The 23785-nt window shown below is 36.3% G+C and overlaps 2 protein-coding genes across 11 annotated transcripts in view; both read left to right on the top strand.

The window, feature by feature from the left end:
* Nucleotides 1-413: 413 nt before the first annotated feature.
* LOC108881893 (C-type lectin domain family 4 member C-like) overlaps nt 414-23785 on the top strand; it is a 29433-nt gene continuing 6061 nt past the window's right edge. Inside the window, 2 exon segments of the mRNA XM_051068490.1 lie at nt 414-497; nt 3315-3396. Of these exon segments, the coding sequence (XP_050924447.1) occupies nt 3369-3396 (28 nt within the window). The 5' untranslated portion in view covers nt 414-497; nt 3315-3368.
* Nucleotides 3441-17611, top strand: LOC108881936 (perlucin-like protein). Of its 10 annotated transcripts, none has more exons than XM_051068477.1 (8): nt 3441-4889; nt 5171-5302; nt 5453-5521; nt 5675-5743; nt 5977-6048; nt 6242-6393; nt 13290-13414; nt 13505-14347. In XM_051068477.1, exons 1-8 carry the CDS (start codon nt 4748-4750, stop codon nt 13692-13694), a joined length of 951 nt encoding a protein of 316 aa, XP_050924434.1. In that variant the 5' UTR covers nt 3441-4747; the 3' UTR covers nt 13695-14347. The 10 variants fall into 10 exon arrangements, with proteins under 10 accessions (XP_050924434.1, XP_050924432.1, XP_050924440.1 ...); XM_051068475.1 differs by lacking the exon at nt 13290-13414 and adding an exon at nt 6502-6626 and having other exon boundaries at nt 3450-4889; nt 13505-14340; XM_051068483.1 differs by lacking the exons at nt 13290-13414; nt 13505-14347 and adding exons at nt 6502-6626; nt 6717-7338 and having other exon boundaries at nt 3968-4889.

The raw sequence follows: 23785 nt of genomic DNA, 5'->3' as shown, positions 1-23785 counted from the left end.
GTTTTAACATCTTTGATTCATTTTCTGTTTAATGAAAATAAACAGTCCCTGTCTATTCATGTCCTGTTGGTGTTTGACTGATTTGATGCTTTATGTTGTGCTGAACTTGAAGTGTTGAAAGACACAAAAAGTGACCAGAAGGGGGCGACACGTCCTCATCTGCTCTGACTGTAAATTTGCATTAACGGATATGAAACTGTTCAGTTTCAAACTAAATAAAAACAGATCAACATTTTGTTTGTGGCCTCACTGTTACTAAGAATAAATCATTTATTAAAGTCATTATTAAAAAATTATTTAAAATCTAAATCCACATTAACATTTTTGAGGAACTAGATTCTCATCTTTCAGTCTGACAGGAAGTTGTTTTTTTAAACTGAGAGCTATATAAGCAATAAAGTCACTGAGGCTGAGACTGATGGTCACTCAGTGGTAAAACAGCAGATGTTGATGGAGCACTGAACAGTGGTGTGAATCTAAAAAGAGAGATTAATCCGGTGAGTCCTATCTATCTGTTATGTTATGTTATGTTATTAGTTTGAAAAAATTAAAATTAAAAATATTAAGTAATTAATTATTATATGAAGTAATTTGATTTAATTTACATTAAATATACCTTGGGACACCAGATAGCCAATTCCCTAAATCAGTCTCTTAAATATTAACTATCAATATGGAACCTTGATTAATAATTAAGTTAATAACTACAACCAAAATTAACCTATTGATAGTTAGTAAAAGTTGAAGAATTTGGAGTTCAGCAGCATAGAGATTGGTAATATTCAGCTTTACACAACATTTAACAGACCAGCAAAACAAATGAACAATGGCAAAATGAAATGATAAAACACTAAATATAACCTAATCCACAAACACTATTTACAGGTGTGCGTGAGTGTCTGTGGGAAATTAGACAATGGCGGGATGGCTGATTTGAGATAGCTCCTTTGTCGTGAGCCGCGTGGGTTAAAACAAAGGAGCTGAAATCAAGATGGCGGTATCAAAAGATGGCCTGTGGGGGAGGTTAACAAAGCAGTACTCCTTTTTTCCAATCAATGTTTTTTTGTTTGATTTTTTTTTTTTTATTAAATTTTGTATTTTAAACAGACATAAATGACAAAGTACAAATCCATATAACCTCAAATGTAAACCAGACATTGGACGAGTGAAAGAATGAAAAGATAATAATAAAATAATTAAGAGAATACAAAATAAAGAAAGAAATCAAAAATAGAGGGTGGAGTCATAGGAGTTTTTTTTAAAGTCAAGTTTGAGTTCCTTTATCAAATTGCAGTGCTTCAGAATGTTCTTTCTCTCCATCAGTTCCAGTGAAGAAAAGTAATGGCATAGTTCCTTAGGAAAAGTGTAGAATTTCGGTTGTGTTTTGAAGAAGCTACATTTATGTGAGAACATTTTCCCAAGGATATTGATTGCGTTTACTGCCAAGTCATGTGATCCATTTCCCAAAAAAATACCAAAGATGACATTTTCTTTGGATAGTTCAAGGAGATTAATAATTTTAGGAAATAAACAGTAATGCAAATCTTCCCAAAAGATAACAGCTACTTAACATATGTTTTCTTTCAGTCTTATTTAAGTGTTAATTATTATGATCTACAGCAAAACACTGTCTTAAAAATACTCCAGAAGGATAAACTCCGTTGATAATTTTAAAGTGAACCTCCTTTGCTTTTGGTGCAATTGGAAACTTCAGCAAATTTGATGTAAATTCATGTCCATTCACCAAAAGCTCAGGAACCTGCGGACTTACATTATTTAGACATAAGGTAAAGGACAACAAAATTATAGATTGTGGGGTGGCTTTGACAACCTTATTATACTCTTTTTGGTCATTTAAATTAAAAAAAGTCCTGTTATATAGGTTATAATATTATCAATATGTTCTTTATTTCTAATATACACACACAACGATTCTACGAGTGTCCACCTTCATACTTTGAATCTAATCCCAGTACAAAATAATGTGAATTTAGCGGTATATCTATCCCAAATACTTTCTTAATCTCACCTTGGACTGACAACCAAAAAGTTGAGATTTTTGGGCACAACCATATGAAATGGCTATATGTACCACAGGTATTTTTAAATTTCCAACATAGTGGGGAGCATGTAGGGTCTTATTTACATCGAATAACTGGGGTTACATGTAGTCTGTGAATAATTTTATATTGGGTCTCATAGAATTTATTAGAGCATGTGATTTTCTTTGCATTCAATAGGATGTTTTGCCCCATATCATCATCACCCAAGCGGGACTCAAAATCTTCGTCCCAAGACATTTTATTCTTTATAGCAGAGAGGTTAAAATTTGATTGCGTATATAACTTATAATTTTCTTCCTTAGAAAAGAAGCTTTCAATAAAATCTTTTCCAATTGATTCATATGCCTTAAATATTGGTATGGATTGGATGTAACTCTATTGTAAATAGCGAACAAGATTTAGTATTTTAGAAATTACAGCATCTTTCCATATTTTCAAACCCACATCTGAACAAGACTGCACAAAATCCAGATTAGATAAAACTGGTGCCAGAACCAGGTGCCAGGTGTTGATTCATTATTTCACAATGCCTACAAAGCTGATTCCAAGTTTTGAGAGTATTTCTGACAGTTTTCCTAATCCATCCATTATCTATACTGCTTATCCGTGAAGGGTGCATTATATTAGGAAGTGCTATTCCCCCTTTTCTAATTTTCTTCACCACTTGGTCTGAATTAAATTTGATCATATCTTCAAAATTCACAGAATCAAAAATACCTAGAGATTTAAACCCATTGGGAGACAACTTCAAAGGAATGTATTTCAGAAAAGAGTATCTTAAATTCCCAAGTGAAGTCCCAATGATTTTCCAGAACTAATCTTATATCCAGAGAACAACCCAACAACCCAAACTCATTAATTATCTTGATAATAGCTGGGACCGAGGACGCGGGATTGCTCAAAAATAAAATTATGTCATCAGCATACAGGTTTAGTTTGGATACCACTAATTCTAGAACAAGAGCTAATCACTTCTGCTAAGGGCTCAATTACTAATGCAAATAATAAAGGAGATAAAGGGCAACCTTGTTTTGTACTTTTACTTATTAAGAATGGAGAAGACATTGTCCCATTAATAGAGGCTATTGTTTGTGGTGCTGAATATAGTAATTTGACCCAATCCATAAAACTCTCACCAAAAAGAAAGACACTAAAGCATAATATTTTTATTATTATTATTATTATTATTTGCCCAGTTACATCACCAAGTCCATGGGTGTGAGAATTAGCAATTGTTTCTTTCTGTTTCAGAGAACGTTTCCTCATCGAATGACACCGAAGTGAAGATCCTGAGAACTCAGCACCATGAGTCGTCCACGGGGCTACAAAGAAGGTAAGAACCAGTGATGTGGTGGTAAATCAACAGGAAGGTGAAGGTGACCTCCTGTCATCAGGCAAACAGCCACTAGTTCAACTGTAGTCTCTTAAAATAGAGTATTGATCCTGTAAATGACTGTATCATCATGAAAGATCAATAATTAATAAATCAAATGATTGATTTAAACCTCTCTCTGACAGAAAGTGCTGTTTTCAGGAGTTTGTGTAAAGTTGTCGCAGCTGCTAAAAGATGACAGATAAATATCAACAAAGACAGAGATGTCAACTACAACTGTCAAATTCATGTGGTGGTAAATTATTCAGGGTCAGTTTAATAACTTATACATGAACCAAATCAAAGAGTATTCTGAGGCTTAATTCAGCTTTGTGCTGATTTCTCTTTATGAAATTTTTGTTTTCATAGAGATGTCAGTTTATATTTATGTAAAGGGTACAGTGATGCACAGCGAATAGCAGCTATCATCAGTTATTACAGTAAACAAAAGGTAGTTTGAAGTTAAACTTCTTCATCAGTTCATCAAAGCTCATTAGAAAGATTTAGGGAAAAGCCTGTTCTATTAAAAGGTTTTAAATCATATATTTCTGAATCATATTACAAATATATTTGAAGAGTTTTAGGTATTTAAATTGGAAATTAGTGTTTAGTTTGTTTCTCTGTTTGTCATCTGATTATAACCGAGAAAATCAGCTCTACTGCTTCCACAGCATCAGTTACACGGGTCAGCTGAGATGAGAGAAAAACTTACCTAGGCATCAAGCAAGTCCGATGTTTCCTGTTCGTATTATGCTGTGGAGATGGTGTGAGATGAAGCAGTGATGTTTGTGTGTCATGGAAAAATCTGCACTAAATGCACCACAGACTCAAATGTTCCCACAAACAAACAAACACTGTAGGTTACCACAGTGGTAAAGGAAACTGTGGGTGCCAAATTATGTGAACAACATTGGTAATGAGGTTGAGCACCTCATTGGAGGAATGCTGCTGTTTGTGTGTTGCAGCAAAACATGTTTTCCTGTTTTAATAATCTACAATAAAATGAACATCTGTGTAATCTAACACCATCTAATACAAAAGCACTGCAAGGAAGTGACACTTATGATGTCAGAGAGCTGCTAGTTTCACTGATAATATCAGTTCATGTGCTGTTGACAATAGTGGAGGAAGGACTGTGATCTTTTTGTTGTGCAAAATAAGCAATACTACAGAGTAGAAGTACTTCACTGATAATACAAGCAGCTTAAAAGTAGCCTAAGTCAGCTCAGAGGAACTTCAGGTCAGGGCTAGAGACCGGTGTCACCTGTCATGGAGCCCAGCAGATGTGTGATGGCACGGCGTGCAGAGTTTGATGACTGGTCAAAGCATTACTCAAAATGAACACTGGGCTCCTCGAGGACTATTCACCAATATTTGGGCACATTTACATAACACTATGCACATAACAACTATTGCTGGTCAAGGTGGAGCTAATTTTAACAATGTACTGCTGAGTAAGTAATCTATAAAAACAAACTGTAATTTATTAGTTGGTTATATTTTGTATTAATAATCTGAATCTGTAAAGTAACTAAAATTGTCACATAAATGTAATGGATTTAAAAGTAGAATATTCATTTCTGAAATACAATGAAATATAAATATGAAGTGCTAGAAAATTAAAATACTCAAGTACTGTCCACCATTGGTTATTGAACAATAATTGAATACACTTCAATTATCACCCTCTGTGCATATCTAAACATGTGTCTCATATCATGTGTCTCCTCTACAGGTTCAACAGGTGAAGCTCCTGCCTCTCAACAAACAAAATCTACCAGAGGGTCAAAGTTCACATCAGAGAGAGTGGCCCTGATGGTTCTCTGTGCTCTGATGGCAACTGCTGCCATTGTTATTTATGGTCTCTGTGAGTTTCTACATTTTCTACATGAAATAATAAACAAATAATTTCATGTGAAGAAAATCACAACAGACTTTATGATTTTATAAAAATCAGTCATTATTATTCATTATCTATTACTGACCTTTACTGACTACTTCCTGTTTTTAAAACCAGATTTAGATAACTTCCAAACTCTCCAAACACTTAGAGATGAGAATGAAGCTCTGAAAAGAAACCTCACAGGTAAGTCTGTCAGGGTTCACACCTGTGAAAAGCTTCAGTCTCCAGCCACTTTAACGTGAAACAATTTGACTGGTGTGAAATATTTTTGTTACTTGTTTGTTCAGGTTCTGAAAAAAAGAGACTGATGAAATTTTTTATCTTCTTTCATAACAGAGAGACTCAGTGAAACAAAACCATGCACCACAGTGCAGCCTGTGTCTTCAAAACCTCCTGAAGTAAAAGGTAAGTTATTGTTTTTTTCCTGTCACATATTTGCATCTTGGATTAAATTTAGATTATCTGAAATATTCCTCAGTTTAATTCTAAAAGTTGATTCTGGATATGAATCTGCTTTCAAATGTATCTCTTTGTGTTTACTCTCAACATTTTTGACTTGTGTGAAATTTACTTTTCTATTCAAATTCCTGTAAAGAGGCTGATGAAAGTGAAATCTTTTTTATCCTCTTTCATAACAGAGAGACTCAGTGAAACAAAACCATGCATCACGGTGCCCCCTGTTTGCCCAACACCTCCTGAAGTAAAAATAAGTAAGTTACTCATTTTTCTTGTCACATATTTGCATCTTCTGATGATGATTAATCAAACAGTGATGGACTGACCGATACAGTTGACAGAAAACAGTCTCTGATTGTCTCAGCTTCTCTCAGATTCAAACTCTTTACCTTTAAACTTCCTGCTGCTTCCAAATCACGTGATTTCTTTTCTGTGATCTCTTCAAAGATGATTCATGTCTGAAGTGTGAAACAGGCTGGGAGCAACATGGAGGACAGTGTTATTATTTCTCCACCAGCCGTTCATCCTGGGAAGAGAGCAGAAGCTTGTGCAAACGTCGAGGAGGAGACCTGGTTAAGATAGACAGCAGAGAGGAGCAGGTATAAAACACTGCTGCAGATTCATGTTCTCACATATTTTATCATGTTTCATCATCTCAGCACAGAAAAGTCTCACAGAGGAAATTTCATCCACATTTTCCTCTTCAGAGTTTCCTGGAGTATAGACTGAGAGACATAATGGACGATCCTGAGGACAAGTTCTGGATCGGACTGACAGACTCAAAGACAGAGGGTGAATGGTTGTGGGTGGACGACTCACCACTGAACACAAGGTTTGATCTTTGTGAAAACATTTTTGTCCATTTCCTGTTCAAAGTTCAAAGTTTTTATTGATCCACTTCTTTCTGTTCTTCATCTCTTAGTCTGAGTTTTTGGATGACATGGGAGTCAGACGACTGGACTGGGGAGGATCCTGATGGAGAGGACTGTGTGAGGATGGGGGTGAGAGGAGGAGCAATAAATCTGAGGTGCTGGTTTGATAAATCCTGTAAAGTGTCTCAGAGATACATTTGTGAGAAAAAAAGCAGAAACTAGATGTTATACATGTGTCTGAAATGCAGTTAAGCCTGAGTTTAACAATCTGTGACATGATGTTGGTTTTGACCTTGCAAACATCTAAAGATCTCCTCCAGACAGATATTAAAAATACTTTGAATAATATTTTGTGTCTGATTTGTACAGAATCATTCAGCTTGTTATTGATCTTCTTCAGTTGTGCTACAGCTCACCTGTAAAATATTTTATAAACAATTTTCAACCATAAACTTATTTTCCTTTTATTTCATTCTTTTTATTTTTTAATTACATTTTCTTTTTCTTTTAATCTTTTCATTTTTTTTGTGTTCTCACTATCTTTTGAACTTAAAACCATTAAAACTGTGGATACAACTGATCCAACATCTATAATTTATAAATACAACAGAAATTTTTAACATCTTTGATTCATTTTCTGTTTAATGAAAATAAACAGTCCCTGTCTATTCATGTCCTGTTGGTGTTTGACTGATTTGATGCTTTATGTTGTGCTGAACTTGAAGTGTTGAAAAACACAAAAAGGGAAAAAGCTCATGGTGGAAATAGTTAAGACATAAAAAGACCAGAAGGGGGCGACACGTCCTCATCTGCTCTGACTGTAAATTTGCATCAATGAATATGAAACTGTTCAGTTTCAAACTAAATAAAAATGGACCAACATCTCATATATGGCCTCATTGTTGCTGAGAATAAATCATTTATTCAATGCTTGTTTAAAATTAATGTAAAATCTAAATAAACAATAACAAAAACCTGGTTCCCTGGTTCCCCATCTTTTAGTCTGACAGGAAGTTTGTTCTTTTACTGAAAGCTGTGAAACACTAAAGTCACTGTGACTGAGACTGATGGTCACACAGTGGTAGAATAGCAGATGTGGATGGTGAGCTGCACATTTGTGTGTATTGGAAAATCCTAAAAAAAAAAAAAAAAGAGCAGAGGGGCAAAATTAAAGCGGTGAGTCCTAAATATGATGTATATATGACTGACATTTAACATTTTCTGTTTACACTGCGTGACTATTTATCTATCTATAGATAGATCTATCTATCTTATGGGGTGTCACAGTGCTCCATTCTAGGACCACTTTTATTCTCTCTTTATTTACTCCCTTTTGGCCAAATTATCAAACAGAATGATATTTCATTTCATTGCTACGCAGATGATACTCTGTTCTATTTATCCTGTAAACCATCTGAATCAGCCAAATTGTTTTTGATGTATAATTGCCTAGCTGCAATTAAGGATTTGATGGCTGCAATTTTTCTTAAGTTTAACTCCTCAGAAAAAGAACCTTGGAGTTCCTTTAGAACAAGGCAAGGGTGAAAACCAAGGGTGACAGGGCTTTTGCTGTTAGGACCCCAACCCTCTGAAACAGTTTACACGAGGAACTTACACTAGAAACCTCATTGTCTTTTAAACTGCCTTTAAATAATCTCTTAAAACTTGCAGAATGACTTGCATAATTAATATAATTAATTATTAGAATAATTATTTTATCTGTAACTTTTATAAGTTACTTAAATCCTTTTTCTACAATTACTTTTAACTGGTTTATATGTCATTTTATTTGTTGCCTCTATTCAAATTGATTTTATGTTGTTTGATTCACTGTCTTTGATTCTGATTTCTTGCACTCTTCTAATTGCAATTTGTAACCATTGTTTTGCAAGGTACTACATACATAAAATTATTATCAATATCATCATTATTATTATTAGGACAGCATTTTATTTGTTAGAGCCTGAGTTAAACATGTGCAAATCAATAATTGTTGCTTTTTGTTTCAGAGAAAGTTTCCTCATCAACTGACACCACTGACACTGAAGTGAGGATCCTGAAGACTCAGCACAATGAGTCGTCCACAGAGCTACACAGAAGGTAAGAACCAGTGATGTGGTGGTAAATTAACAGGATGGGGAACTCTGAAAAACAGCCCCCAGGTTAAACACAACATTGCAGCTCCAAGATGACACAGAAGTGATGACAACAGACAGAGATATCAACTCCATTTGTTAAATTCCCTGGACCAAGAACCTGATGGGGTGTGGTCTGGCCTCTGGAGGTCAGACCACAAGTTCTTCCTCTCTACAACTTGCTCCCCTCAGGTCCGGGTGCCCTACTGTTTCATTTGCACTGCTCTGCTAGACCTCTCCTCCTCAGTAGCAACTCTCACCTCACCTAGCCCAGTTGCCGCCCAGCCCCTCCTCTGGCCATTGTTCCCATCAGGACTACATGGCATAGCCATAACACTGCCTCCTCAACCACAGCCTCTGCTCTCCATTTCCTACTGGTCTTGACTTCTACCCAAGACTTTAATTTTGCTTGACTCTCAGAACTGCAGCGCCTCCCTTGCACACAAGACCTTTAACTCCTCCTCCATGGATTTCAGGGGGAGCCTTGGTTTTCAGGTGTTTCCATAGAGGGTGATTCTGCTCAAGCTCTTTGGCAGACCTAGCCATCTCCTCAGTTAATGACTAACTCTCCTTTCCAGTTCTGAGATGGTGGAGATCAGGAATTCAGGTGGAGGAGCACTGGCCACAAGATCCTTGGCAGAATCCCGTGTTGGTAAACCCGTGAATTCCCTAGTCTTTAGGTATACACACCTGTTGTTGGGGCAACAGCCTGGGGCAGTGTTTATACACCGTGTGAGATGTTCTGCTTGGTCCTGGTGCTGACCTGGCCCTTGCTTTCTTCACCACACCCTGGACTTCTTTCAGGAGCAGCTCCCTAAGGTCAAATGCCTCAGCCTTTTCTGGTGGTCTTATCACAGCCTCACAGTTTTCTAGATCTTGGTTTCTGATGGGGCCAGTGAAGGTGTCATGGAGGTGTAGGTTGACTTCTTTCCAACAGGCGAGGCGTCCACTGGGTCTCATGGAGCTGCTTGATGAGTTGATGATGAAGGCAGGCCGCTTCCAAAACCTCTCCCCCCATTGTCTCCTGTATTGCTCAGCCTCAAGCATCAGCTGATGGGAGGTTTGATGCTGACCTCCCATGCTCACTATGATGGTCACTGTAGTTTGCAACCTTCTCTCCACGTCCTCTTTGTCTGTTGCCTCCAGCACCATATCTGCATCTTCGTCAGACTTCTGCTACTCTGTTGTTTGGCAGGCTTATGTCTTCCTCATCCTTCTCTTCTCTCCTCTCTGACCGAAGGAACTGTTTACACAACCTGGATGATCTGGGCTCTGTGGAGTGATTCTGGGCCTGATTCCTGGCCCTCTGTCTCACCAAGTGCAAGACCTTGGCCTTACAGTGCTCTCAAACTCTCCTTGCATTTCATCCTTGATTGATTTAGGCCTCTCTGGTTCTTGCAGATTTTGCCACACAAACATTCCATACTTGTTATCATTTGTCCACTGATGTTCATCTTTAATCTTGAATCTGTTTGGCTGGGGTGCCAAGAAATGGGGGGAACAGGACTAAATGTTTTCTGCTGTGAAATACTTTCTCTTTTTATAAAGCCAGTCATGCTTGACATTTAGTTTTTTTTTTTTTTTTAGTTGATCAGAAAACAGGCCTACGTCATTGCTATGGCAGCATTTAGATAAAAACAAACTTCCTTTAAGATCACTTCTAAGCTGATGGAATCATACTCTAAAACTTACATAGTTTTACAATATCAACTGGAGACGTATTAACACATATATATGAACTATCTGAAGAAAAGTTGGAAATTTGTATATTTAGAGCACTTCTCAGCAGATCATAATTAAGAAAATAGGCCCATTTTACTGCTCAAGCAGCATCAGTCATACAGGCCTCAGCAGAGGTGAATTAAGTAAATAAAAAGTTTGATTGACCTTTAATGACAAAGATAATGTACCTTTAAAGGGTTTAAACCAGTACTTGCAGATTTTTTTTCTCTTCATCTCTTTTCCCATCTGCCAGTCACCAGAGAGGAAGAAAGAAAGCTATTGCAATAACATTATACCAAGTTTTGTTTTGTTTGTTTTTTGTGTTGCACAATATTTGTACAATGACAAAATGTTTGCGCAATGGCAAAATGTTTGTAGAGAAATTTTTGGCACACAATGTCTCAATGTATGTACAAACCTTTATTTTGTTCCACAATGTTATAGAGAAATCTTTCTGCAGTGTCTAAAACTAAATTTGGTTTGGTTGTTTTTTTTTAGCAGATAAAGGTTTATTTTATTGTACATTTTATCACATATAAATGCAGGTAACTCTTCATTCTCAAAATGTAATTGTGCTCATCACATCCACAAAGCCTAATGATTTTATGTTCTCATCTAAAATCTGAATTATATCAGAAGTTCACCCTAGAACTCTTAGCCATGATCCAGCTCACTATGAATAAGCTGCACTTAAAGGGCTTAAAGGATCAGTGTATAGGATTTAGTGGCATCTAGTGGTGAGAGTGCAGATTGCAACCAACTGAATACCCGTCCCCTCACTCTCATTCTCCCTGGGGGAATGGATGGCCGTCAAGTGGCCGTCAAGTGACAAAGTGGCATCAACTACACATCAACTAGTCTGACAAGAAAGATAAGTTTTTTTACCTAATTTCTGTGCACAATTCAGCTCAGTGTGAGAGTCTGTCATGTTCTGTTGTCATTTACGGTCATGGGACAACCCACCACCCCATATCAGTCACTCTAGGGGAAACACTGTATATTTAGGTATTGTATTTAGTTGTTAGTCTGCAAAGCCATAGGTAGTAGCTGACATGTAACAAGCTGTAACAAGCTGTGGCACCAATATTAAAATGTGAAAGGCCTTATGTAGAGCCACTATTTGGTTCGGTTTGTCTGAGTATTTGCATGTCTTTGGACTGTGGGAGGAAACCGGACTACCTGGGGGAAACCCTCTCAAGCCTATGGAGAACATTCAAACCAGGGTTCAAATCCCAAACCTTCTAGCTTTGAGGAGACGGTGCTTACCACTGCACCACCATGCCACCCTAATACAAGCATTCTCATTATATTATATTCCATTTCTGCCGATAGATCCTCATCAGTGTTACACACTGGTCCTTTAAGGACTTATTGCTATGACAGCAGTTCCAGATGAATATTAAATTACCTTCAATCAGTAATCATTAATTCAATAATCAGCCAAGAAACCCACACTCGTGTCAGTTAGTCAACATGATGACATGACATGACATGTCAACATGTTCTGTCATACATGACCTGAATAACTCAGTTATCCTTATATGAAGAACAGGGGTATGTGTGTCTCATGTCATGTGACATCTCTGTCTCCTCTACAGGTTCAACAGGTGGGTCTACCAGAGGGTCAAAGGTCACATCAGAGAGAGTGGCCGTGCTGGTTCTCTGTGCTCTGATGGCAGCTGCTGTCATTGTTATTTACCGTCTCTGTGAGTTTCTACAGTTTCTACATTAAATCATCTACAAACAAACTTCATGTGGAGAAATTCACAACAGACCAGTACTTTATGGTTTTCTAAAGATCAAACAGTCATTATTGTTCATTATCTATTACTGACAATAAATGAATACTTCCTGTTTTTAAAACCAGCTTTAGCTCATTTCCAAACCAAGAAAAACCTCCAAACACTGAGAGATGAGTACGAAGCTGTGAGAAGAAACCTCACAGGTAAGTCTGTCAGGGTTCAGTCTCAAACAACTTTGCCCAGTCACTTTATGTAACATTTTTTGGACAAAACTGGTATTGTATATAACCTTCTTCAGTTCAGCTCCACCTGGTGAAATCTTTTTATCCTCTTTCATTACAGAGAGGCTCAGTGAAACAAAACCATGCATCACAGTGAAGCCTGTTTGCCCAAAACATCCTGAAGTAAAAAAAAGTAAGTTATTGATTTGTGCTGTCACATATTTGCATCTTGGATTGAATTTAGATAGTTTGAAACATTCCTCAGTCTAATTCTGACAGCTGAACATGATATGAATCTGTTTTCAAATTTATCTCTCCTTATGTGCCTTCTCATAATTTTTGATTAGTGTAAAAATTATTTTTCTGTTCAGATGGTCCTGTGAAGAGACAGATGGAAGTGAAATCTTTTTTTATCTTCTTTCATAACAGAGAGATGGAAAACAGTCTCTGATTGTCTCAGCTGCTCAGATTCAAACTCTTTACCTTTAAACTTCCTCCTGCCTCCAAATCACATGTGATTTCTTTGCTGTTATCTCTTCAAAGATGATTCATGTCAGAAGTGTGAAACAGGCTGGGAGCAACATGGAGGACAGTGTTATTATTTCTCCACCAGACGTTCATCCTGGAATGAGAGCAGAAGCTTCTGCCAAAGTGAAGGAGGAGACCTGGTTAAGATAGACAGCAGAGAGGAGCAGGTATAAAACACTGCTGCAGATTTATGTTCTCACATATTTTATCATGTTTCATCATCTCAGCACAGAAAAGTCTCACAGAGGAAATTTCATCCACATTTTCCTCTTCAGAGTTTCCTGGAGTATAGACTGAGAGAAAAAATGGAGGCTGTTCAGGACAGGTTCTGGATCGGACTGACAGACTCAAAGACAGAGGGTGAATGGTTGTGGGTGGACGACTCACCACTGAACACAAGGTTTGATCTTTGTGAAAACATTTTTGTCCATTTCCTGTTCAAAGTTCAAAGTTTTTACTGATCCACTTCTTTCTGTTCTTCATCTCTTAGTCTGAGTTTTTGGATGGTAAAACAGCCAGACAACTGGACAGTGGATGATCCTGATGGAGAGAACTGTGTGAGGATGGGGGTGATAGGAGGAGCAATAAATCTGAAGTGCTGGTTTGATAAATCCTGCAAAGCAAATCAGAAATATATTTGTGAGAAACAAGCAGAGAACGGACACTGGTCATGTGTCTGAAATCCAATTAAGCCTGAGTTTAACAATCTGTGACATGATGCTGGTTTTGACCTTGTAAACATTTAAAGATCTCCTCCAGACAGATATTAAAAATACTTTGAATAATATTTTGTGTCTGATTTGAAAAGAATCATTCAGCTTGTTATTGATCTTCTTCAGTTGTGCTACAGCTCACATCTAAAATATTTTATAAACTAATTTCAACCATAAACTTATTTTCTTCTTATTTCATTTTTTTTTTTATTTCATTATTTTGTGTTCTTTGTTTGAAGCTTTAAAACATTAAAACTGTAGATACAACTGATCCAACATCTACAGTTTAGAAATACAACAGAAACTGTGTTTTAACATCTTTGATTCATTTTCTGTTTAATGAAAATAAACAGTCCTGTCTATTTGTATTTGTTTGTATTAAACTGAGCAGACAGAGTGCGACAAGTTTCACTTTTTCCTGCTGTAAAATTTGTTGCAGTTCTCCACCAGTGAGAAAACTACAGATGCTGAGTGAATGAAAAGGTAAAAGAACAAAGAGAGAACAGAGAGAGAACAGAAATGACAATTAAAACCTTTAACTTGTAAGACACAAAGACACAAAAAGGGAAAAAGCTCATGGTGGAAATAGTTAAGACATAAAAGGACCAGAAGGGGGCGACATGTCCTCATCTGCTCTGACTGTAAATTTGCATCAATGAATATGAAACTGTTCAGTTTCAAACTAAATAAAAATGGATCAACATCTGTGGCCTCACTGTTACTGAGAATAAATCATTTATTCAAATCTTAATTAGAAACGAATAGTTAAAACTGAATAATTATTCAAACAACAAAAATCTGGTTTTGAGGAACTAGATTCTCCTCCCCATCTTTCAGTCTGACAGGAAGTTTGTTTTTTAAGTCACTGAGACTGAGACTGATGGTCACTCAGTGGTAAAACAGCAGGTGTTGATGGAGCGATGAACGATGGCGTGAATCTCAAAATCCAGGAGAGAAAAATTAATCAGGTGAGTCCTAAATAAAATGCATATATGATTGTTTTTAACATTTTCTGTTTCCACTGTTTGTCTGTCTGTTTATAGCATTTTTATTTGTTGAGACTGAGTGAAACGTGTGAGAATCAACAACTGTTGCTTTTTGTTTTGGAGAAAGTTTCCTCATCGACTGACACCGAAGTGAGGATCCTGAGGACTCAGCACAATGAGTCGTCCACAGGGCTACACAGAAGGTAAGAACCAGTGATGTGGTGGTAAATCAACAGGAAGCTGAACTGTGACACAGAGATGACGACAAAAGACAGATGTCTATGATTCTAGTCTTCTCTTCTCTGACTGCCTGAGTAAACTGTTTGCACAACCTAGACAATCTGGGCTTTGTGGAGTGCTTCTGGGCCCGGCTGCTCCTCTGTCCCAGCAGGAGCTAGGCCATTGCATTGTGGCGTCTGCAATCTCTCCTTGCATTTCATCCTCAATTGGTGGATCTTTAGGCTTTTCTTGCTCTTGCGGATCTTGCCGCACAACTACTCTATACTTGCCCTTGTTTGTCCATTACTGTTCACTGTTAACCTTGAATCTGTCTGGCTGGGGTGCTCATCACTGGGTATAACGCCTTTCTTCTATCTGTAGCCTATTCCTGATAGTCTCTGGTTTCTCCAGATAGTTGTGATGACACATCGACTGATGCTAAGCTAGGGCACATCATCAGTGATGCAGTATAGTTGTCACATAAATAAACAAACGGTCTTGCAGATTCAAGTCAAGAAATGGAAGAAAAAGGACAAAATGTTTCCTGCTGCTATCAGTGAAATACTTCCTCCTCTTACAAAGGAAGACAAGTTTGAGGTTTAGCTTTTTTATCTGTTGATCATGTGTAATAGATCTTGTCAGTTTAAACTTTTAAACTTTAAACTTTAATATACTTGGAGTTTAAAACAGGCCTAGTTCATTGCTACAGCAGCATTTAGATTTCCTTTCAAGATCAATTCTAAGCTGATGAAACCATATCCTGAAAGTTGTCAGTTTGTATATTTAGGTTGTTGTACAATGACAAAGTGTTTGTGCACCAGGGCCCTGTATGTGTGTCTCATGTCATGTGACATCTGTTTCCTCTAAATGTTCAACAGGTGAAGCTCCTGCCTCTCAACAAACAAAATCTACCAGAGGGTCAAAGGTCACATCAGAGAGAGTGGCCCTGCTGGTTCTCTGTGCTCTGATGGCAGCTGCTGTCATTGTTATTTACCGTCTCTGTGAGTTTCTACAGTTTCTATGGACAATAATATAGAAACTACTGACCACCTTCACATGATGAAAATCACAACAGACCAGTACTTAAGTCATTATTGTTCATAATAAAATACTGACCTTTACTGACTGCTTCCTGTTTTTAAAACCAGATTTAGATAATTTCCTAACTCTCCAAACACTGAGAGATGAGAATGAAGCTCTGAAAAGAAACCTCACAGGTAAGTCTGTCAGGGTTCACACCTGTGAAAAGCTTCAGTCTCTACAAATTTGTCCAGTCACTTTAACATGAAACAATTTGACTGGTGTGAAATATTTTTGTTATTTATTTGTTCAGGTTCTGAAAAAAAGAGACTGATGAAATTTTTTATCTTCTTTCACAACAGAGAGACTCAATGAAACAAAACCACACACCACAGTGCAGCCTGTGTCTTCAAAACCTCCTGAAGTAAAAGGTAAGTTATTGTTTTTTTTTCCTGTCACATATTTGCATCTTGGATTAAATTTAGATGATCTGAAATATTCCTCAGTTTAATTTTAAAAGTTTATTACTGATATGAATCTGCTTTCAAATGTATCTCTTTGTGTTTCCTCTCAACATTTTTGACTCATGTGAAAGTTATTTTTCTGTTCAGATTCCTGTAAAGAGACAGATGGAAGTGAAATCTTTTTTATCTTCTTTCATAACAGAGAGACTCAGTGAAACAAAACCACACACCACAGTGCAGCCTGTTTGCCCAAGACATCCAGAGGTAAAAATAAGTAAGTTACAGATTTTTTTTGTCACATATTTTCATCTTCTTATGATGATTAATCAAACAGTGATGGACTGACAGATACAGTTGACAGAAAACAGTCTCTGATTGTCTCAGCTTCTCTCAGATTCAAACTCTTTACCTTTAAACTTCCTGCTGCTTCCAAATCACATGTGATTTCTTTGCTGTGATCTCTTCAAAGATGATTCATGTCTGAAGTGTGAAACAGGCTGGGAGCAACATGGAGGACAGTGTTATTATTTCTCCACCAGACGTTCATCCTGGAAAGAGAGCAGAAGCTTCTGCAAACGTCGAGGAGGAGACCTGGTTAAGATAGACAGCAGAGAGGAGCAGGTATAAAACACTGCTGCAGATTCATGTTCTCACATATTTTATCATGTTTCATCATCTCAGCACAGAAAAGTCTCACAGAGGAAATTTCATCCACATTTTCCTCTTCAGAGTTTCCTGGAGAAAACAGTGAGAAAAAAAATGGACCATGATGAGGACTTGTTCTGGATCGGACTGACAGACTCAAAGACAGAGGGTGAATGGTTGTGGGTGGACGACTCACCACTGAACACAAGGTTTGATCTTTGTGAAAACATTTTTGTCCATTTCCTGTTCAAAGTTCAAAGTTTTTATTGATCCACTTCTTTCTGTTCTTCATCTCTTAGTCTGAGTTTTTGGATGACATGGGAGCCAGACAACTGGACAGTGGATGATCCTGATGGAGAGAACTGTGCAAGGATAGGGGCGATAAGAGATTATGACCTGATCCGCTGGTATGATAGATCCTGTAAAGTGAATCAGAAATATATTTGTGAGAAAGAAGCAGAAACTGGAGAATATATGGTCTCATGTGTCTGAAATCCAGTTAAGCCTGAGTTTAACAATCTGTGACATGATGCTGGTTTTGACCTTGCAAACATTTAAAGATCTCCTCCAGACAGATATTAAAAATACTTTGAATAATATTTTGTGTCTGATTTGAACAGAATCATTCAGCTTGTTATTGATCTTCTTCAGTTGTGCTACAGCTCACATGTAAAATATTTTATAAACAATTTTCTACCATAAACTTTTCTTTTTATTTCATTATTATTTTCTTTTTTTTAAAAATTAATTACATTTTTCTTTTTCTTTTTATCTTTTTATTTTTTTGTGTTCTCACTCTCACTCAACATCTACAGTTTATAAATACAACAGAAACTGTGTTTTAACATCTTTGATTCATTTTCTGTTTAATGAAAATAAACAGTCCCTGTCTATTCATGTCCTGTTGGTGTTTGACTGATTTGATGCTTTATGTTGTGCTGAACTTGAAGTGTTGAAAAACACAAAAAGGGAAAAAGCTCATGGTGGAAATAGTTAAGACATAAAAGGACCAGAAGGGGGCGACACGTCCTCATCTGCTCTGACTGTAAATTTGCATTAACGGATATGAAACTGTTCAGTTTCAAACTAAATAAAAATAGATCAACATTTTGTTTGTGGCCTCACTGTTACTAAGAATAAATCATTTATTAAAGTCATTATTAAAAATTTATTTAAAATCTAAATCAACATTAACATTTTTGAGGAACTAGATTCTCATCTTTCAGTCTGACAGGAAGTTTTTTTTTAAAACTGAGAGCTATATAAGCAATAAAGTCACTGAGACTGAGACTGATGGTCACTCAGTGGTAAAACAGCAGATGTTGATGGAGCACTGAACAGTGGTGTGAATCTAAAAAGAGAGATTAATCCGGTGAGTCCTATCTATCTGTTATGTTATTCGTTTTTTTAAAAATTACTTAATTAAAAATATTAAGTAATTAATTATTATATAAAGTAATTTGATTTAATTTACATTAAATATACCTTGGGACACCAGATAGCCAATTCCCTAAATCAGTCTCTTAAAGAATACTAACTATCAATATGGAACATTTGATTAATAATTAAGTTAATAACTACAACCAAAATTAACCTATTGATAGTTAGTAAAAGTTGAAGAATTTGGAGTTCTACAGCATAGAGATTGGTAATATTCAGCTTTACACAACATTTAACAGACCAGCAAAACAAATGAACAAATACCAAAATGAAATGATAAAACACTAAATCTAACCTAATCCACAAACACTATTTACAGATGTGCGTGCGTGTGTGTCTGTGAGAAATTAGACAATGGCAAGACGGCTGATTTAAGATAGCTCCTTTGTCGTGAGTCGCATGGGTTAAAACAAAGGAGCTAAAATCAAGATGCTGGTATCAAAAGATGGCCTGTGGGGGAGGTTAACAAAGCAGTTCTCCTTTTTTCCAATCAATGTTTTTTTGTTTGTTTGTTTTTTTTAATTAAACTTGAATTTCGTATATTCATACAAAGTACAAATCCATATAACTTCAAATGTAAAAGAGGCATTGGAGTGAAAGAATGAAAACATACATAACATAAAGGGAAAGGAAATAAAATAATTAAGAGAATACAAAAGAAATAAAGAAATAAAAAATAGAGGGTGGAGTCATAGGAGTTTTTTTAATCAAGTTTGAGTTCCTTTATCAAATTGCAGTAGTGTAGAATTTTGGTTGTGTTTTCAAGAAGCTACATTTTTGTGAGAAAATTTCCCAAGGATATTGATTGTGTTTACTGCCAAGTCATGTGATCCATTTCCTAAAAAATACCAAAGATGACATTTTCTTTGGATAGTTCAGGGAGATTAATAATTTTAGGAAATAAACAGTAATGCAAATCTTCCCAAAAGATAACAGCTACTTAACATACGTTTTGTAGTTTCAGTATTTAAGTGTTAATTATTACGATCTACAGCAAAACACTGTCTTAAAAATTCTCCAGAAGGATAAACTCCATTGATCATTTTAAAGTGAACCTCTTTTGCTTTTGGTGCAATTGGAAACTTCGGCAAATTTGATGTAAATTTTTGAAACTGAAATTGAGTTTTTGTTTGATGAGTAAGGATATAATTCTGAATTGTGATGTTAAGCAATTTTAAACCTGAGAGAGGATGTCCATTCATCAAAAGCTCAGGAACCTGCGGACTTACATTATTTAGACATAAGGTAAAGGACAACAAAATTATAGATTGTGGGGTGGCTTTGACAACCTTATTATACTCTTTTTGGTCATTTAAATTAAAAAAGTCCTGTTATATAGGTTATAATATTATCAATATGTTCTTTATTTCTAATATACACACACAATGATTCTACGAGTGTCCACCTTCATACTTCTAATCTAATCCCAGTACAAAATAATGTGAATTTAGCGGTATATCTATCCCAAATACTTTCTTAATCTCACCTTGGACTGACAACCAAAAAGTTGAGATTTTTGGGCACAACCATATGAAATGACTATATGTACCACAGGTATTTTTAAATTTCCAACATAGTGGGGAGCATGTAGGGTCTTATTTACACCGAATAGCTGGGGTTACATGTAGTCTGTGAATAATTTCATATTGGGTCTCATAAAATTTATTAGAGCATGTGATTTTCTTTGCATTCAATAGGATGTTTTGCCCCATATCATCATCACCCAAACGGGACTCAAAATCTTCCTCCCAAGACATTTTATTCTTTATAGCAGAGAGGTTAACATTTGATTGCGTATATAACTTATAATTTTCTTCATTAGAAAAGAAGCTTTCAATAATATCTTTTCCAATTGATTCATATGCCTTAAATATTGGTATGGATTGGATGTAACTCTACTGTAACTAGATAATATGCATTTCCTGCAGAAAATGCGTGTGAATGCTTCAAGCATTCGCACTATTGCTCTTCTATTTCATTATTATTATTATTATTAGTAATGCTATTTTTAAAAAAGTATAAGCATCCACTGCTAGACTCAAACCGGCAATCTCGTGGTTCAACTTCTCTACCCATTGCGCCAAGGAAGACAGAGTACTACAAGGTGTTACAGTGAATTGTAGTGATAGTAAAATTGCAAAATTGCATAAATAGCAAAATTGCAAAAAGCGCAAAGTATTCATAACAATATCTATTATTATTATCATTATTGTTAGCGTTGCTTTTCTCAGGAGGTGTTTTTCATATTTGTCTGGGTCGGGACTTGAACACCATGGGTTGGTAAGCATCCGTGTTACCGATCTCGCCACTGAAGTCCACAGGATAAAGCCTGGCAATAAAACCAGTTGTAGTGATAGTACAATTGCAAAATTGCAAAATTGTTATAAATAGCAAAATAGCATAAAAGCGTAAAAAGTTGAATAAGCAAAACAGTATAAAGCTTCAAAAGTGAAAAAATTTCATAGAGTGGTTTTTACAGCATAAAGTGCAGTGTCTGAAGCGGGGATCAAACCGGGGACCTTGGGACTGGGAAAGCTCCCATAGGGTCCCATTCATTTTTTAATTCATAAAAAAATCATATAAAATCATAGAAGCATAGGATCAGAAAGTTGAATACATTCTGGAATGTCCAGGAGAAGCTGAACGTTTTGATACCTGAATGGTGTATGTAGCATGAAGTGTGCAGGACTAGTTAGGGACCGAAAAAGATACGGAAAAATAATAAAATAGAATAGCAAAAAAAAGGTGTTTGAGGAAGACTGAATTCTGTCCTAAATTGTGAAAAAGATTTAAGAGTCCCATCTGAACAAGACTGCACAAAATTCAGATTAGATCAAATTGGTGCCAGAACAGAGTGTTGATTCATTATCTCAAAATGCCTACAAAGCTGATTCCAAGTTTTGAGAGTATTTCTGATAGTTTTCTAAATCCCCTGTAGTCCATCCATCCATTATCTATACTGCTTATCCGTGAGGGGTCGGAGAGCGGACTCACATTGATAGTACATTGTATTGGGAAGTGCTATCCCCCATTTCCTTCACGACTTGGTCTGAATTAAATTTGATCATATTTTCAAAATTAACAGTATCAAAAATACCTAGAGATTTAAACCCATTGGGAGACAACTTCAAAGGAATGTATTTCAGTAAATGAGAGGATCTCAAATTCCCAAGTGAAGTGAAGTCCCAAAAATTTTACAGAACTAATCTTATATCCAGAGAACAACTCAAACTCATTAATTATCTTGATAATAGCTGGGACTGAGGACACGGGATTGCTCAAAAATAAAATGTCATCAGCGTACAGGTTTAGTTTGGATACCACTAATTCTAGAACAAGATCTAATCACTTCTGCTAAGGGCTCCATTACTAATGCAAATAATAAAGGAGATAAAGGGCAACCTTGTTTTGTACTTTTACTTATTAAAAATGGAGAAGACATTGTGCCATTAATAGAGGCTATTGTTTGTGGTGCTGGATATAGCAATTTGATCCAATCCATAAAACTCTCAACAAAAAGAAAAACACTACAGCATTTTTTAAAATTATTTTTTGCCCAGTTACATCACCAAGTCCATGGGTGTGAGAATTAACAATTGTTTCTTTCTGTTTCAAAGAAAGTTTCCTCATCGACTGACACCGAAGTGAAGATCCTGAGAACTCAGCACAATGAATCGTCCACGGGGCTACAAAGAAGGTAAGAACCAGTGATGTGGTGGTAAATCAACAACTAGTGGCTGTTTGCCTGTCATCAGTCTCTTAAAATAGAGTATTGATCCTGTAAATGACTGTATCATCATGAAAGATCAATAATTAATAAATCAAATGATTGATTTAAACCTCTCTCTCACAGAAAGTGCTGTTTTCAGGAGTTTGTGTAAAGTTGTCGCAGCTGCTAAAAGATGACAGATAAATATCAACAAAGACAGAGATGTCATCTACAACTGTCAAATTCATGTGGTGGTTTCTATTAAAGTTTCTATTATTCAGGGTCAGTTTAATAACTTATACATGAACCAAGTCAAAGAGTATTCTGAGGCTTAATTCAGCTTTGTGCTGATTTCCCTTTATGAAATTTTTGTTTTCATAGAGATGTCAGTTTATATTTATGTAAAGGGTACAGTGATGCACAGCGAATAGCAGCTATCATCAGTTATTACTGTAAACAAAAGGCAGTTTGAAGTTAAACTTCTTCATCAGTTCATCAAAGCTTATTAGAAAGATTTAGGGAAAAGCCTGTTCTATTAAAAGGTTTTAAATCATATATTTCTGAATCATATTACAAATATATTTGAAGAGTTTTAGGAATTTAAATTGGAAATGTGTTTAGTTTGTTTCTCTGTTTCTCATCTGATTATAACTGAGAAAATCAGCTCTACTGCTTCCACAGCATCAGTTACACAGGGGTCAGCTGAGATGAGAGAAAAACTTAGGCATCAAGCAAGTCCTTTCTGTTCGTATAATGCTGTGGAGATGGTGTGAGATGAAGCAGTGATGTTTGTGTGTCATGGAAAAATCTGCACTAAATGCACCACAGACTCAAATGCTCTCACAAACAAACACTGTAGGTTACCACAGTGGTAAAGGAAACTGTGGGTGCCAAATTATGTGAACAACATTGGTAATGAGGTTGAGCACCTCATTGGTAGAATGCTGCTGTTTGTGTGTTGCAGCAAAACATGTTTTCCTGTTTTAATAATCTACAATAAAATGAACATCTGTGTAATCTAACACCATCTGATACAAAAGCACTGCAAGGAAGTGACACTTATGATGTCAGAGAGCCGCTAGTTTCACTGATAATATCAGTTCATGTGCTGTTGACAATAGTGGAGGAAGGACTGTGATCTTTTTGTTGTGCAAAATAAGCAATACCACAGAGTAGAAGTACTTCACTGATAATTCAAGCAGCTTAACAGTAACCTAAGTCAGTTCAGAGGAACTTCAGGTCAAGGCTAGAGACCGGTGTCACCTGTCATGGAGCCCAGCAGATGTGTGATGGCACGGCGTGCAGAGTTTGATGACTGGTCAAAGCATTACTCAAAATGAACACTGGGCTCCTCGAGGACTATTCACCAATATTTGGGCACATTTACATAACACTATGCACATAACAACTATTGCTGGTCAAGGTGGAGCTAATTTTAACAATGTACTGCTGAGTAAGTAATCTATAAAAACAAACTGTAATTTATTAGTTGGTTATATTTTGTATTAATAATCTGAATCTGTAAAGTAACTAAAATGTAATGGATTTAAAAGTAGAATTTTCACTTCTGAGATA

This window comes from Lates calcarifer, linkage group LG3 (assembly GCF_001640805.2).
Source record: "Lates calcarifer isolate ASB-BC8 linkage group LG3, TLL_Latcal_v3, whole genome shotgun sequence".
NCBI lineage: Eukaryota > Metazoa > Chordata > Actinopteri > Centropomidae > Lates > Lates calcarifer.
This window is presented reverse-complemented; position numbering and strand designations above follow the sequence as displayed.